The 17050-nt window shown below is 39.2% G+C and overlaps 1 protein-coding gene across 2 annotated transcripts; it reads left to right on the top strand.

Annotated features, from left to right (window-relative positions):
* The first annotated feature begins 4951 nt into the window (after nucleotides 1-4951).
* On the top strand, nucleotides 4952-16334 carry MORF4L2 (mortality factor 4 like 2). 2 transcript variants are annotated; one of them, XM_058536418.1, is made up of 4 exons: nucleotides 4952-5044; nucleotides 6437-6526; nucleotides 13287-13391; nucleotides 14784-16334. In XM_058536418.1, the coding sequence occupies exon 4, from the start codon at nucleotides 14808-14810 to the stop codon at nucleotides 15672-15674; it is 867 nt and encodes a 288-aa protein (XP_058392401.1). In that variant the 5' UTR covers nucleotides 4952-5044; nucleotides 6437-6526; nucleotides 13287-13391; nucleotides 14784-14807; the 3' UTR covers nucleotides 15675-16334. The 2 variants fall into 2 exon arrangements, with proteins under 2 accessions (XP_058392401.1, XP_058392402.1); XM_058536419.1 differs by having other exon boundaries at nucleotides 13267-13391.
* Nucleotides 16335-17050: the final 716 nt, after the last annotated feature.

Raw genomic sequence — 17050 nt, 5'->3', positions numbered from 1 at the left:
GTAACCCCTTTTTGTCAAATGGATGGGTCAGTCAGGGCAGGGGGAGGTTGATTACAGGAGGAGAGAGGATCTAGAAGAGAACAGATATCTCTAAAAGGATAAAACTTTCCCATCACTATTTTCATCATTTGCCCTGTCTGTCATGGGTTAGCAAACTAGACTGATCCAGACTAATTTGTTGAACTAGTTTCATGAAATCCCTATGGAATGAGGCAGGTATAAATAGATAGAAAAACACTGTTATTAAAGAAAAACACTCACTGTTATTAAAGAAATACCATTTTGCTTAGACTTGAAATATCAGGGTTTTTTTTTTCACTTTTAAATTAGCCAAACATTCTTTTAAAAAATCATTCAATAAGCTAGTCAGAATCAAATGAAAAAAATATCAAATTAACCTTAGAATGAACCAATTTCATCTACCACGCAGAAGCCATGAGAGGACACTGGTGTCTCTCTCCACCCTCCAGAATAGACTGGCCACTACCTACCAGACCTAGGAAGACTCTTAGCCACGAGGTAAAACAAGCAAGGCCAGCAAATACTGTTGGGCAAGGCAGGTTGCACCCTGCACAAGGGTATCCCATTGAGAGGGAACAAGTGGAAGCTAAAATTCATTCTTCAGCTGCCCTGCGAAGGCTTCAACATCCTTGAGAAAGAAAAGTATTTTTCTCATTTTCCACTGAAGTGAACACTTCTCTGCAATTTTTCTGCCCCCAGGTAGCATGTTTCTAATTAGCACAAAGGTATTGTATGAGCAAATAATGGCCTTGAAAATTAACATGGAGATCTTGGTGTTCTGTGAAGGCTGGGACCATAAATAGTCTCTGTCTGGCCTTGAGCCTTTAAGCCAAACAAACATTGACCTAAACTATCTTTCTCTTCCAGTTGAAATCGATTACGAAGACAATGGTTCAACTGTAAATCCGAGATGGAGAAGAGTAACTTGTATGTTCTGAGAACCCACTAAGAGTCAGGAATCTGCTGAAGCTTTCTCCCACTAGTAAGTGGAAGGGGCAAGAGAGTATTCACATTTGAGAGGGTAGCATGGCATAATGGGAAAAAACAGGGCTTTGGAGTCAGAGAGAAGTCTGAATCTTTGCTCTGCCATTTACTCACTGGCAAGTTGGCGTGAGTACTTAACTTCTCTGGACTTCAGTGAGGATTCACTAAGATAAAAGATGTAAAGTGCTGAGCATGGTGCTGCCTGGCACATAGAAGGCATTCAGTTACTATGTCTTTTTCTGCTACTCTCCTAATCCAAAGTTAATTCACATTATTCACACCGTTGGCCCTGAGACTTCACCCAGTAGAGCATAAGGATGGGTTTACTTGACAGAATATTGGAGCAAGAGTCAGGAGATGTGGGTCCCAATGCCAGACACATACCCTGTTATAGTATGTTGGGTAAGTTACTACCCTTTCCTGACCCCATCAATAAAACAGGAGAACACCTCTAGCTCTGATGCTGAAAGAGCAGAGAAAATCACTTCTCTTGGGCACCTGCTATGAAATATACACTATGCTATGCCCTTTTACATACCTTATATACTCTAAATCAGCACTGTCCACTGGAACTTACTGTGATGGTGAGAATGTTCTGTATCTGTTGGTATCTAATATGATACTAATACTAGCTGTAAGTAGCTATTGAGCCCTTGAAATGTGGTTAGTGCAACTGAGGAACTGAATTTTTAATTTTACTTAATTTAAATAGCAATATGTGTCTAGTGGCTACCATATTAGATAGTGCAGCTCTAAGATTATGAAGCAGGAATAATTGCTCCCATTTAATATATGGTGAAACTAAGGCTCAGAAAAGTTAAAGAACTTGTTGAAAGTCACATTAATAGTAACTAAACCAGATTCAAAACCTAGCAGTAGATAGTTTAGCAGGATAGTAGGGTTGGATATACCAGGAATTACCCAGGCTCCGCTACTTACAACATACATGACAAAAGAAAAATAATTATAGTCTCTAGAACTCACTTTCACCGTGTATAAAATGATGATAAGCATCACCTAATTTACAGACCTATTCTTGGGATTAATGGGTAGAGAGCTATATAGAGTATGTGGCCCATAATAGGCTTTCAGCAACTGTGTTTCCTCACCCCCCTGATTCCTTCCTCACACATAGGAGAGGTTCAGACATAAAGTCAAAAAGATAACTGCAGAGTGGAGAGCATTTGGGAAACATAAAAGCAAGAAGGGAAACACTTATGAACTTTTATGTGATATCTTATTATAGAATGGAGATTAGGAAGGGCACAAAATCATCAAAATATTTCCATTCATTTGGTTTGCTTTCCTGCCTTCTTCTTGACGCTGTAGTCAACATTAGCCAAAGCAGGAAACAAGGTATCTGTAATGTAGTCTGAGGCCCAGAAAGACAAGCTATTATGGCTGAACAACAGAGTATTGTCAAGGGCTTGGGCTCCAGAGGCAGGTAAAGTTCAAATCCTGGTTCCCATACTTTTTGTATGCACTGGGAAAACAATTTGACACCTTTACACATTAGTTTTTAATCTGTAAAAGGGGACTGATAATATGTAGGGTGTCTCAATAAAAAAAAATAATTTTGCTTTACATTCTGTAGCACCCTCTAGTGGAGTGTACAAAAATAAGCATCATATTTCCACCCTCCAAAGCAGTGGTTTTAACTTCAGTGCGCATTGGAATCACCAACACAGTTTGTTATAACACAGATAGCCAAACTCTACTCCTAGAATTTCTGATTCACTAGGTTTGAGGTGAGGCCTGAGAATCTAAATTTCTGACAACTTTTCAAAAGATAATAATGGTGTTAATGGTGTGTCTGGGAAACACACTTTGAGAACTCCTCTAAATTCTACCCCCCTCCCCTGTGTATGTGTGCACACACACACTCATGTATATGATTGATAACTGAAAGAGGTATAATTTTTGTTTTTTGATTTTGATATATTAGTACTCCTAATAAGGATTTTGTGAGGAATAAAAGAATACCCATGTGAAGGATATCACACATCTAAAATATAGAAAGCATGCAAAAAACTAAGAATCACAAAACATAAATCCAGGGTCTCAGAGCTAGTAAGTGGTGGAATGGGGTTTAAAATTAGGTCTCTGACTCCAGAGACATAATAAAGTTTAGCAATACCACTATAGAAAATAGGGTGCGAACACGCATACCTAATTAAAATTTCAAGAGGAAAAGATCAGTTTTCAATATCAGGGTCCAAGTTCTTATGTGTCTTTACTGACTAAACAGCTACCTATATTTTCCATTGGGGGAGATGGTGAGCATTTGAAAAGGTGCACAGAAAGGGTTACAATCTTCATCAGCAGCAGTGTCTGGGGTAATTAATGAATTCTGACCCCCCAAAAAAGGCAAGGAAGGAAGAAAAGAGGGATGGAGGGGGGATTTTTTTTTTTAAAGAAGAAAATAAGGAAAAACATTTGATTCTCTGCCCATACGCCTCTGCCTGGTAGGGGTATTTCGAGAAGTTAATTTCATTTTTCCCTAGCAAAGATAGATATACATGATCCCTATGGATTGTTTGAAGAGTCCAGCAAATCAGAAAGAGGGGGGGACAAAATCCCATAATTCCAGGGACCAAACAGCCAATCCTTTGCTGGGATTTGGCGGCATCTAGTGGCAGACTCAAAAGGTATAAACCTCACCCAGAGAACTTTCTGGAAAATTAACTGAGTGCGTACTTGCCTGAAGGGCACTGTGCTTGGAGCTAAGGACAAAAAGGTAAGAGAGCTTCAGCCCCCACAGAAATTCGGAGTGTCTAGTATAGGGGAAGGCTGTCGTATATAGATATTCTCAGCATAAAATTATATTTGTGCCAGGAGAATTGCACGCAACTTGGGGGGGGGGGTTCCAGGCAACAGGAAAGAAGCGGCTCTTTGGAATTGCTAATATGGGAATGGGAGGGTTTGGCTCTTAACCACTGGAGGGCAATGGTTTAAAACAGGATTTTGGCACGGAGAAAAACGTGGGAAGAAAGTGTATTTTTAGGGTCTAAAATTAAATCGCTAGGGGAGACCTAAATATTTCTAGCAAAGGCCCTTTATTTCTGTTACGGTCGCCTTGACTTTATTTTCCTTTTCATTAGAACAATTTTCAAACATATGCAAAAGTATAGAGCCATCTATATAGAGCGCGCGCACACGTACGCACTGAGGCACGCATACCCTAGCTGCCGGACACACGCCGGGCCCAACGTTAGAGGCGCACGCCTGCGCACACCCACCACCTGCAGCGCCACGAGGACTGGCGCGCGCACACACTCCAACCGCAAGGCCATGCAAGCTCGCCCGCGCACCTATACACTAGCCCCCACACCACGCGGCCGCAGCACCCACCACCCCGACTCATACACATGTCAAAACCCCCATTCTTCCTTTTTTTTCCTCCAAGAGTTGCGCGAGGCTCGGGGGCGTGGCCCCACGTTTGACCTCGCGCTTCCCCACTCGCGGGAACCTTAGCTCATTTCCGCCCATCCCGTTTCCGCAGGCCACGTAGACACTTCCTTTCCCAGTGGGGAAAAAAAAAAACCCATAATGCCTCCGTGCAGGAAAAAAAAAATAAAAAAAAAAATAAACCTCTGGTCAAAGCGGAACTCTGGGTCGTGAAAATAGGCCACGTGAACACCCTGCCCTATAGACTTATGACCCAACGACTGTCGCGCTTTTGGAGGGCGGGCTCAGAACCTAAGGGGGCGAACGTCATTGGCCAGAGCCCGCACTAAAGGAGGAAGATGATTGGCTTGCCCTAAGCCTTAACCGTGAAGAAGCAGGTTGCTAGCGCCTGCCTTTACTGCGGCGGAGTGTCATTGCTGACGTGGTGGGCCTCGTCCAATCATTTGATAATGGAACATTCTAAAACTTAGACGAGACGATTGTTATTGGCTGAAGGGCATAAGCCCGCCTCCAGGGTGACGTGTCTGCCTATGGATATCAGTTGCCAGAGAAACCTGGCTTTACTATGGCGGTTGGAGGGACGGCAGTGATCACACGTCGGCTGCTGGAAAGAACTGGATTCTCGTTTCAGGTTTCGGGGTGGGGGTGGGGAGAAAGGGTTGACGATTTCCTCTTATCGTCGTGTATATAGACAAGGTTAACTAATGGCTTCACAATCGAGCAGAGCTGGATTCAAATTCCTACTCGCCAACGCCCAGCTTAGGCTGGCTCCTGTTCTTTCTGTGTCTCGGTTTCCATGTTTGTAAAATGGTGACAATAATAGTATCTACCTCAGAGACCTGTGTCTCAGAGGCGTGTACTGTATATGCGTGTATATAAGGCACTTAATACGAAGCCTGGCTCCGAAAGATATTAACCATGATTGTGGAGAGAAAAACCCGCGTAACAGAATGAGGAAAAACATAAATTATGTGAATTCGTTCATTATAGTGCTTTTCCTGCCCATCAACTTCTTCTTTAGAAGAAATTAGAGATATAAGAGAGACATATAAATCTTTACTCATGAAATAATTTGCTAATTGGGAATTACCTCAAATAGCGAGGATTGGAATTTTCCATATTGAAAAGTTTAAAAAAAGGAGGAGGGGGAGAAAGAGATGGAGAACGAGAGCGAGCTGGAGATGAACCACATGCAATAAGTAGGCCTTGTTTGGATCCTTATTCGAGCACACCAGCTGTGGGAAAAAAAAAACTGCTTAGGATGCGTCGGGGAAATTTGAAGACGGATTCGATATTTGATGTTTTTTTAAGGAATTGATGTCGATTTTTTAGACGTTATAATGATATTGTGGTTATGTTTTCAAATAGTCTTTATCTTGTAGAAATATGTATGAAAATATTTACGGATTAAGTCATAAAATATCTGGAATTGGTTTCAAAATACGTTGATGACTAGAATTTGCTTCAAAATAATCTCAGCGGTAGGGGGAAGTGGGGAGGGGTATAGATGGAACAAAATTGGCCCTAAGTTAGTAATCGTTTAAGCTGAGTGATGGGCATGTGGGGTTCCTTATATTCTGTTTTTATTGGTATGTGTTTGAAATTTTCCATAATAAAATACAGAAAGTCAGCTATTCAGTGAACTTAAAAAAAATCGGAGTTGGGGGGAGCGGTGGGTGGGGTTATAGATGAAACAAAATGGCCTTCAGTTGGTAATTGTTGAAGCTGGATGATAAATTTGGGTAGGTTTGTAATATTCCCTTTACATTTCTATCCATTTGAAGTTATTCTCAATAAAAAGTAAAAAAAAGGCAAAAACAAATTACTTTGTCAAAAATCAGGATGAATGTACGAAAAATTTGAAAATATAACCCCAAGAAAGGAAAAAGAAACACTTGTACATTATTTATCAGCTCTGTTGTCCTTTGTGTGTGATAAAATGTATTGACTGATAGAAGAGAAAACCATCATCTCATGTCTTTTTATTTTATGTCCTGTCCTGTCCCCTTGTTTGACCTTCTAGGCTATCATCAGAAAAGCTAAGTTTGCTATATAGTAGGGATCAGAAGATCTGATCCTGATTGCAGAACCGTCCCTGATTACAGAAACTTGGGTAAGTGCCTCCCTTCTGGCCTCAGTTCTCAAACAAGATAATTTCACACAACATTCCTAACTATCCAGAAATATTTTGAAGATAAATAAGCGCCTATCCGGGAAAGCACTCTAAATTCTAAGGGGAGGATGGAGCTAAGTCCATTGGTGCTTCCAGTATAGAAAGCGCCTGAACAACAGAGGGTTGTGTAATTTTTAATTCCTTGATAAAAGATACTGCAATTGATCCCCTATAGTTAGTTACATACATTCATATAGTGTTTTTCTCACTTTGTGGCATCTCACATGCAGCATAATTTAGTGGTTAAGAGCAAATGCTGACTTACCGAATTTAAATCCTGGCTCTGCCACTTCTTATGTGATCCTGGGCAAGATGCTTACACACTTTGTCCCTGAATTTCCTGGTATATAAAATAAAGATAATAATAGTTCCTACTTCATAGGATTGTTAAGGGGATTATATGTAAAGTACCAGGACAGTGCTTGGCACTGTGTTTGCTTTAATAATAATTATGGCTCTATTAGTCTTTCTGGTACATCCTGTTTTACACACACATGCACACTTACACTTCTAAAAGCAGTGGATACTTCTTTTTGGAATTGTAAAAAAATAATAATACTTTTGGTTTCTCTCCTGATTTTCCAGAAGCAGCAGTTACCACTAGAACTGAATTCTGAAATTATGACTTCTGGCTTGTCCTAACAATCTAGAAAGATTTTGAGTATATTGATCATATTTATTTATAAGGGAATTTCCAGGAGCTATAATTTTAACTAGCAAATAATAACCATATTCAGTCTGCTAACAGCTTTTATATCATTCCTTCTTTGTCTCGGACTCAAAAATGTCTGTTAAACATAAAGGAAGTGTTCCAAGATCGAAAAGAGAGAGAATTGATGTAAATGTAACTAACAGGGTGTATGTGCATTTAAAGGTTTATTCCAACAAACTGTAGATGTTGTTCACACTCATTTGTAACACCCATACACAAAGGTGTTAGCATTTGGAGTCTGCATTCCTGAATGGTCCATCACTTGCATGAGGAGATGAAGGAATGTTTTCACTCTCTTGACAGCTTCATTTTCCCATGGAGTCACTATATTTTTCTTATTTTTCTCCCTTCTGAAAGCTAGGTTGCAGAGGAGGGCACTGCCCTGGTGGAAAAGATGCAGTAGATGGGTAGGCACAAAATCCCTTTACAGGAGACCATTTGGAGAATGATTTAAGGGCTAAAGGAAGGGAGGTGGACTGTTGGGCCAATAGGAGCTCAGAGAAGGCAAAGGCCAGGGTAGCCTGAAATGGAGAAAGCCTCAAGGAGGAAAAGAACCTTGACCTGAGCCTCTGAGGATGGGCAGAACCTAGAAGGAGGGAAACCAGTCCGAATGGTATGCCTACAAAGGATACGATACACAGTGATAATTAACTGAACTGTCCAGCTATGTGTGAGGTTCGTGGATAAGAATAAGTCAGAAAATCATTGTGAATTTTAAATATATGTATTTTAATATAAATTTTTAGTCACATAATTGATACGTGAATACATTCTCCTTGTAATGTAAAAAGTTGAAATATTACAGAGTAGGCTCAGGTTTCCTTTTCTCACCACCCCCAATTCTCTTACCCTCCCCAGAGTTAACCACTATTATCAGTTCTATTTCCTCCTAGATCTCTATGTACCTGTTTAAAAAATGTATTTGGATATATATAAAATATTGTTTTGTGTTTTCTTTTACATAAATTTGGTGTCACGCTATAGGCATTGTTTTGCAACTTGCTATTTTTATTCAACAAATTGTCTTGGATGTCTTCATGTCCATTCATAGAGTTCTGTTGGATTCCTTTCAAAGTGGCATTCCTTTACTTAACTAGTTTGATATTCCATATTATGGATATATCACATTTTCTTTTGCCAAATCACTATTGATGGTCTTCTAGGTTGACTCCGGTGTTTTGCTACTTCAAATAATACTGCATCCAACATCCTTGAACCCATTTACAAGTGTTATTTTAGGGCAACATTTATGTCTTAACTATGATAATTAAACCAAGGTGATACTGATGTGAGAACAGACATATCACTGACAGAACAGATGACCTAGAAACAGTGATACTTTTTAAAATCAATCAGAAATCATTGAGAAGAGAGTACCTTAAAAGACCCATATACCTCTAGAAATTTAGAATGTTATAAAATAGCATTTCAAATAGTGGGGAAAGGATGGACTCTAATAATTAATATTAGGAAAACTTACTTATATATTTGGAAGAAGCTATAAAAATACAAGAGATAATATAGGAAATCATTTTTAGAATATTGATTTAGGAGCATTTTCCCAAGGCATGACATAAATGCCAAAGTTGACAAAGGAAAAGATTGGCACATTCGTCTGTGTGATATGTATATTTATATATATACATACAGACCCACTTAGAAAAAAAATGACAGTTTGGAAAAAATATTTCCAACATACTGAAAAAACTTAGTATTTCATAATTAGAAATCAGTAAAAGAAGCAAACAACCTAGTAGAAAAGGGGACAGAAATATTCATATAAGAAAAAGATACATATGAATGTATGAAAAGATGCTCAGTATCACAAATTCAAATAAAATAGATTATTACATATTAGATTGGCAAAAAAAAAAATCTTTTTCAAAAAGATGTTCATCCCGTGTTGCTGAAGGTGTGGGTGAATGAATTTTTACTTTTTTACTGGGAGTACAAATTAAAGCTGTTCTTTACAAATTGAATTTGCCTCTATCTCATCAAAGTTGTAAATAAGCAAATCCTTTGAACAGTTCCACTTCTGACAATATATCCTCCAGAAATACTTACCTAATGCTCTAATATATCTATACACTGATGTCTATTACAGCATTTCTGTAATGAAGTATTGGAAACACCCTAAATTTTCATGAATATGGGACTCGTTAAATTATGATACATATTATAGAATGATATGGATATTAAAAAGAATGAGCTAGGGGGCTGGCCCTGTGGCCTAGTGGTTAAGTTCGTGCACTCTGCTTCGGCAGCCTGGGTTCGGTTCCCGGGCACGGACCTACACCACTCATCAGCAGCCATGCTGTGGCGGCAACCCACATACAAAAGAGAGGAAGATTGGCACAGGTGTTAGCTCAGGGCGAATCTTTCTCAGCAAAAAAAAGAATGAGCTAGGTGTGTGTGGACATAGAAAGATGCCCGTGATAAAGTGAGAAAAGGTGCAGAGCAATATGTATCTCACTTTTGTCAAGACAAATTAAGTAAGTGCATCATACATAGTCACATGTATATGGTACACATTTACTTTCAAAGATTTTGTGTGAATGTGTACATAAAAAGATTTGAAAGCATACACATTCTGGGATTGGGGAGGTGCTAAAGGGAGAATGCCCACATCTTTATATGTTTTGGTATTTATAGGTATATAAAGGAAAGATTAATAAATGGTGCCACAAAATTAATTACTTGGGAGAAAAGAATACAGATTTTCAGTTCATAACTTACAAAATTTCTGGGTGGATTAAAGAATTAAAATATAAAACATCAAAATTAATCTTAATGGAAGGGAAAACTATATATTTCATCATATTAAAAAAATCTTAACGCCATACACTATAAAAACACACTAGGAGAACTATTTGCGCAAAAAATGACAATTGTATATATAAAGAGCTCCTACAAATGTTAAAATCACTAAAAACCAACTCAAGATGAATGGGCAAAGGACACGAGCTAAAATATAAATGGCCAGTAAACATCACTGATATAAACTGGACAACTAAAACCATTTTTCTTACCAAAGTCACAAATATTTTTTTTAAATGAGGATAGTCATAGCCAGTGCCTACCAGAGTATGAGGCGTGATAGACATTTTTGCACACTACTTGTGAGATTTGAAATTGATACAGCTTTGGGGGGAGGTAATTTGGCAACGTATTAAATGTTACTACCTCTTGACCTACTAAATCTGCATCTGGGAATCTTAATATGAAATGAAGGCAAATGTTTTAATGATTATTGTAGGATAAATTGAGGGGAGTCGCACTGTTTGCAGAGACGGGATGGGTAAGGAAATTAAGGTCTGCACATTTGATGGGATGTCATACAGCTCTCAAGATGTATGCATATTATAACCTTACTAACGTGAGAAAATGATTAGTTGTAATAGCAAATTTTTTTAAAGGGAAGACCTAAGATTTGATATCCAGATGAGTTCACCTCTAAGTATTTACACAGAGATTAAAGGTAGAAACTAAGGGAAACATGCGAATGTATCTTCTCAATGTTGGGCCTACCCTAGAGCTGACCCGTAGGGAACAAGTGGAAAAATATTTAATGACTTGTCCCTAATTTGTGCCTCCATTTTCCCCACGTGTTGAATCACCTCCTCCCTTTGATTCACTATGGTATATCCCCCAGGGACCTAAGTGCTGTTGCAAAAGATGGGGGATATGTATAACATAAGACCTATGACAAGTGGAGATTAATGGTGTAGTTCTATAAGCAAAATTAACACATGAAACATTTAGATAATTAAATACTGAGCTCTGGAGTACTAACGTCAGCTTCACATGGTACTTGAGATGGGAGAGAAACGTGGGCTAGAGTAGTTACTGGAGATTTAAAGAGGAAAGGGTACTTTCGTGGTATTCAGATAAGGGAGAAGGGAGGAAGCACGATTGGAGCAGAGCGGGTATACTAAGCCGGTAAACAATAAAGCCGGAAGCTGGCAGATTCAGAGTTTTAAACAGCTCAAAATAAAGCAATATATAGTGCCGAATTTTTTAATGAAGAGTGTGCACAGCACATCTATCAACCAATCCATGGAGCAGTGTAAGCTTCTGGAAAGTGGTACAAAGAGCAGTGACTGTACTAAAGCTATCCATAAACTTTTATGGATTTGTTACAAGTAGGAACCAGACATGGGAAGGATGGATCTTCCCTTCCTTTGATGTCTGGCTTCTGACTCCCAGGTAATACTAGTTACTTGCTTGGTCTGTAGGATACTCAGATGAAAATAAAGGTACTAAGGCAGTTCTTAGAAAGGCTGCTGCCCTGGCTTTAGTCACTCTGAGCACAAACCTTGACTCGTGGTGCAGGTATTTTTCTGTAAAATGTCAGATATTTTATTCAACGTGGGCCTTTATATGAATGATAGAAGAATTTTTAGAGAATGACACAACTCATCCGCTTAATGGGAACCAGGTAGAATTCCTTTTTGTAGTTTTCTTCTGCGTGAATGTATGCAGTCAATATCAAGGCTATCCAGTAGGTTCAGCTGTCATTCTCAAGTTCCTCCTCAGTAAGGAGTTGCTGATGACCAGTATGACTTCCAAAATACTTCCTGTCCAGCCTAGTTCTACTTCTGTATGTTTTACACAGACTGGTTGGCACTGGGCCATCTTGCTTTCTTTAGTTGGTATTTTAACTGTCACCTTGTTTTGTGGAAGCTCTGCACTATATTAACCCCCAAGGTAGGTTTTCTGGATTTCACCTATACTGTATTACTTAACTGAATTCTCTGATATCCTCAGATACTGTGTCCTCTCTGTGCCACTCACAAAAAAAAAAAAAAAATCTCAGTTTTTTTTTTTTTTTTGAGATACTATTTTGTAAGCATGATAGCTTACAATATAATGCCCTGACAGGCTAGCCACTGTCTGATCCTTCACAGGATGTGTCTGCATATCCCTCTAGCTAGAAGGTTTCTGATTTCCACAGCGTCAGTGTCTGTATTCACAGATTTTGATGCTCTCTGAGGATCACCTTCGCCCTTTAATTTGTGCTCAGATTAGAGGATGTCGTTTGCTTAAAAAAGTGCTAGCACCCAGGCCTCTTCCCAATAATTGGCTTCTCTGATTCCGGGCTCTAGTTTTCTAGCATCTCTTACCTCTTATTTCCCCCTTAGAGCTTCCCTAACACCTGCCCACATTGTCTTAAGAGCTAGAGATTGGCCGAAGGGCTTTTTCTGTGAGTGAAAGTTGTAGTTACCAGAGAAACCTGATTTAAGGCTGGTCTACCATCATCCCTTGTTCTTTCCCAGAGGTTACCCCAATTTTAAGAGTCTGGTATTGATCCATCTACTTTCCTATGCATTTACACACATCAGTTTAAAATACGGAAATTGGAACACACTGCATAAGAACTGAGATTGATGTTTATTTTTCTACCTGTGCTGTCTGTCTCTTTAAGATCCTATCGTACGTATTATGCAACCTGCCTATTTACCTAATATATTGAACATTTTACTGTGTCAGTACATGGATCTCTGCTTTTAATTCATTTGAATGTTTTTCCATAGTGTGCATACATAATAATTTACATTACCATTTCTCTACTGAAAAATGTTTAGGTGTTTCCTTCCAGTTTTTCAGTATCACAAGCACCACTGCAACAAACATCTTTGTATCCGTGTTTACGTGTGCAGGTATTCCTGCAAGGTACCATGCTGGCTCTTCAGCCACATGGTATTTATGAAATTCTTAACAAGAATCTCTGAAGGCTAGGGGGAATTTGCCACATTCCATAGATGAGAAAAAGAGGCTAAGAGAGCTTACATATCTTGCCCAAGGTGTCACAACTCATAAATGGCAGAGCCTAATTGAAGTAGAAGTATGTTTAACAGCAGAACTAATGTATTTTCTCTGATACCACAATTGTAAACCACATGTTTATAAATTAGGTAATTTTGTTCTTTTTCCTATGTTATTTCACAAGAGTTCATCTTCATTGCAGATACCTGCTTTCCTTTCTAGGTTGTCTCTCCCACCTCATCCTTCCAGATCATCCCAGAAGATCTATAAGATTCCATCTGGGAAAACACTAGGAGTTCTTGGAAGGGAAAGAAGGAAGAGGATTGTGTAAGTTAAAGGAATTTTTTCATCTGTCACAACATAAGAATCATAGAACACTATTTTTTAACTTTATCTTGCTAGCCCTCTCTGCTTCATTTTACACTATGGATTATCCCTTTCTCTTCTTGAAACTCGCAGCTTCTTTGTCTTCCAAAATAATATTCTCCTGTTTCTCCTATGGCTGCTCTAACCATTTTTGTTTTATTCGTGGTCTCCCTCTGCTTACCCCTTAAATATCATTCTTTCTTAAGTTTTTCCAGAATTCCATACTTGGTTCAGTTTTTCTTCCTCTATTTTCTACAAATGATTTTTTGGCTCTCACCGTGTCCGCTACCAGCTGTATGATGATTACTCTCAGATCTCCATTTCTGGCTCTGACCTCTCACCTGAGCTTTAAAGTCATATAGCTAACTGCATACCTTACACTTAGATCCAGTACTGAACAACTTCTTTCCTCTCTAATCCATTTCCTCCTCTAGATGCAGTCTCATTTGATGATAATACTAATGACCTAATCACCTATCCTCAAAACCTGGGAGTCATCACTGACTCCTCCCTCACCAGTTTATCACCTTCTCCAACAAGCTATTGCTGAAAGTGGTGTCATGTACCATTTCTTGTTTGCTCCCCCAAAATTCTGTGCCTATAACTATCATTGTACTAACCTTGGTGTTTTATAATTGTCACTTTAGATATTTGAATCCCTCCCTAACACCTAGCATAGTACCTGTCCCAAAGCAGATATGCAGTAATGTATGATGACTAACTAAATGGATAAATTACCTATATCCTATGATTTTATTGCTGATTCCAAACTAACCATTAAAAATCAGTGCTTTTATTAATTCATTAATTATCCAGGCTTAAAATTGCAGAGCCACCTTTGACTCTTCCCTCTCCTTCATTTACCAAGTTCTATATTCAGTTTCTCTTGACTCTGTCATCACCCTAGTTCAGGCCTACCTGGACTTCTACAAAAACCTTCACTGTTACTCACTTTGCCTCTAGTCAACTAAATTACTCTTTCTTATTTCTTTCATCTTGTTATTTTTCCTGTTCAAGAGTCTTGAATTTCAACTCCACTGCCTTTTGTAGTTTCTTTCCCATTTAATTCTTTCTCTAAAATTATATTCGTATCTTTGGAGTGGCATCAAAAAAAAAAACTCATTTATGGGCAGGTCTGATGAGTGATTGGGTGGGATGAGAGTAGTGGGTGGTAGTGAGGAACAGAGAGAGAGGGAGGAGGTAGTAAGTGACTTCCACATGGTCCTGAAATAGGATTTGGAATCCAGATTCCAAGAGAGTAGCATGTGTTGTGCTTTGATGGGCCTTTATGAAGCACAGTGTGTTAAAGGTCACCATAGAAAACAACCAAGTAAAATACTTTATATATTACAGTGGTTGGAATAAAAACAGGGGTGAATGAGTTCCAGAAAGCAGGGTTCTCAAACTCGTGGACAACAATCTGCAGAAGAAGACAACTTCAAAAAACCAACTAGAAGCAATATGCAGAGAAGTAAGATGAGAGGGGCCTCCTCAGGAAAGAAGACAGCTGGTCCACAGCAGAAGAATCTGGAACCGGCTCTCCCAGGCAGGTGGGGGGGTCGCTCTGCGGAGAACCCACCTTCAGGATCTGTGAGGAAGACAAGAAAGAACAAACAGAAGACTCCTGGAAACGGAGATGGTGGCAGTACCAGCGAAGCACCTCAGCCTCCTCGGAAGAAAAGGGCCCGGGCAGACCCCACTGTTGAAAGCGAGGAGGTGTTTAAGAATAGAATGGAAGTTAAAGTGAAGATTCCTGAAGAATTGAAACCATGGCTTGTTGAGGACTGGGACTTAGTTACCAGGCAGAAGCAGCTGTTTCAACTCCCTGCTAAGAAAAATGTAGATGCCATTCTGGAAGAGTATGCAGATTGCAAGAAATCGCAGGGAAATGTTGATAATAAGGAATATGCGGTTAATGAAGTCGTGGCAGGAATAAAAGAATATTTCAACGTGATGTTGGGCACTCAGCTGCTCTACAAATTTGAGAGGCCCCAGTATGCTGAAATCCTCTTGGCTCACCCTGATGCACCGATGTCCCAGGTTTATGGAGCGCCACACCTACTGAGGTTATTCGTAAGAATCGGAGCAATGTTGGCATATACGCCCCTTGATGAGAAGAGCCTTGCATTATTGTTGGGCTATTTGCATGATTTCCTAAAATATCTGGCAAAGAATGCTGCATCTCTGTTTACTGCCAGTGATTACAAAGTGGCTTCGGCTGAGTACCACCGCAAAGCCCTGTGAGGGTCTACTGACCACTCACTGTTATGTCTGGTATCTGTAAACACTCTTTTTGTTCTTAGTCTTTTTCTTGTATAATTGATGTTCTTTAAAATTGTTAACGTATAACAGGGCTTATGTTTCAGTTTGTTTTCTGTTTTGTTTTAAACAGAAAATAAAAGGAGTACAAGCTCCTTTTCTCATTTCAAAGTTGCTACCAGTGTATGCAGTAATTAGACAAAGAAGAAAAATTAAGTAGAACATTTTATTGCCTAGTTGACAACATTGCTTGAATGCTGGTGGTTCTATCCCTTTGACACTACACAATTTTCTAATATGTGTTAATGCTACGTGACAAAATGCCCTGATTCCTAGTGCCAAAGGTTCAACTTAATGTATATACCCGAAAACCCATGCATTTGTGCTCTTTTTTTTTTATGGTGCTTGAAGTAAAACAGCCCATCCTCTGCAAGTCCATCTATGTTGTTCCTTAGGCATTCTATCTTTGCTCAAATTGTTGAAGGATGGTGGTTTGTTTCATGGTTTTTGTATTTGAGTCTAATGCACGTTCTAACATGATAGAGGCAATGCATTATTGTGTAGCCATGGTTTTCTGGAGAAGTTGATATTTTAGGAATTGTATTTCAGATCTTAAATAAAATTTGTTTCTAAATTTCAAAGCAAGTAATTTGCAGTGTGCCTTTAATGTTACCAAGGCTAACAAGTCAGCAGGCTCAGGAAAGATCTAGGTGGTACCAAGGAGAGAGTTCTGACTCCTCATGAAAGAATTCCTTTTTCTTTTCTGTGTGGCAGCCAGGAGTACGCCCTGTCAGGCCAGTTCCCTCTTCTCCCCTCTCAGTGTGGCTTCTTGGTGGGATTGCTTTCTAGTGCTGCTTGTAAGAGCCAATTTTGTTCCTGATGCTCCTTGCTCCTGAGTTGGGCTGGTACAATCAGATATTTAGTGGGCACTGTAACAGTCACTTACATTTACGCAGAGCTTTGCTCTTTCCCACCAGAGGAAGCATGGGCAGTCCCCTTCAGTATTATATCTATCAGAAATACTTACCGGTTTTGGGCCAAGGATGGCAGCTTTCCCTAGTTCCAGCATTGATGTCATGTTCCCTCTGTTTTTATAATCCCTTGGACATAACAATTCCCTAGAGTAGGGGATCTGTGGAGGAGAGGGATGGTGTTGGATGTCTGTGATTATAAATCCATCTTATATGGAAATTTCCCAGTCAAACCAAGTTTTGTTTCATGACTGTTTTTTTACTTCTTAAGTGAAAAAAAGTATTCTGTGGTTACTGCAGAAATTTTGAAAAATACAGTAAGAACAAATATGGAAGTAAGAATCACGTATACTCCTACTGGATCAGTCAGAGTCCCAGCAGGAAATAAAT

This window comes from Diceros bicornis, chromosome X, assembly GCF_020826845.1.
Source record: "Diceros bicornis minor isolate mBicDic1 chromosome X, mDicBic1.mat.cur, whole genome shotgun sequence".
NCBI classification, from domain to species: Eukaryota; Metazoa; Chordata; class Mammalia; order Perissodactyla; family Rhinocerotidae; genus Diceros; species Diceros bicornis.
The sequence above is the reverse complement of the archived record's forward strand: the minus strand, read 5'-3'. Positions and strand labels throughout refer to the sequence as shown.

Coding starts and splice junctions, on each gene's coding strand:
- MORF4L2 (XM_058536418.1), top strand. CDS start 14,808: ATGAGTTCCAGAAAGCAGGGTTCTCAAACTCGTGGACAACAATCTGCA.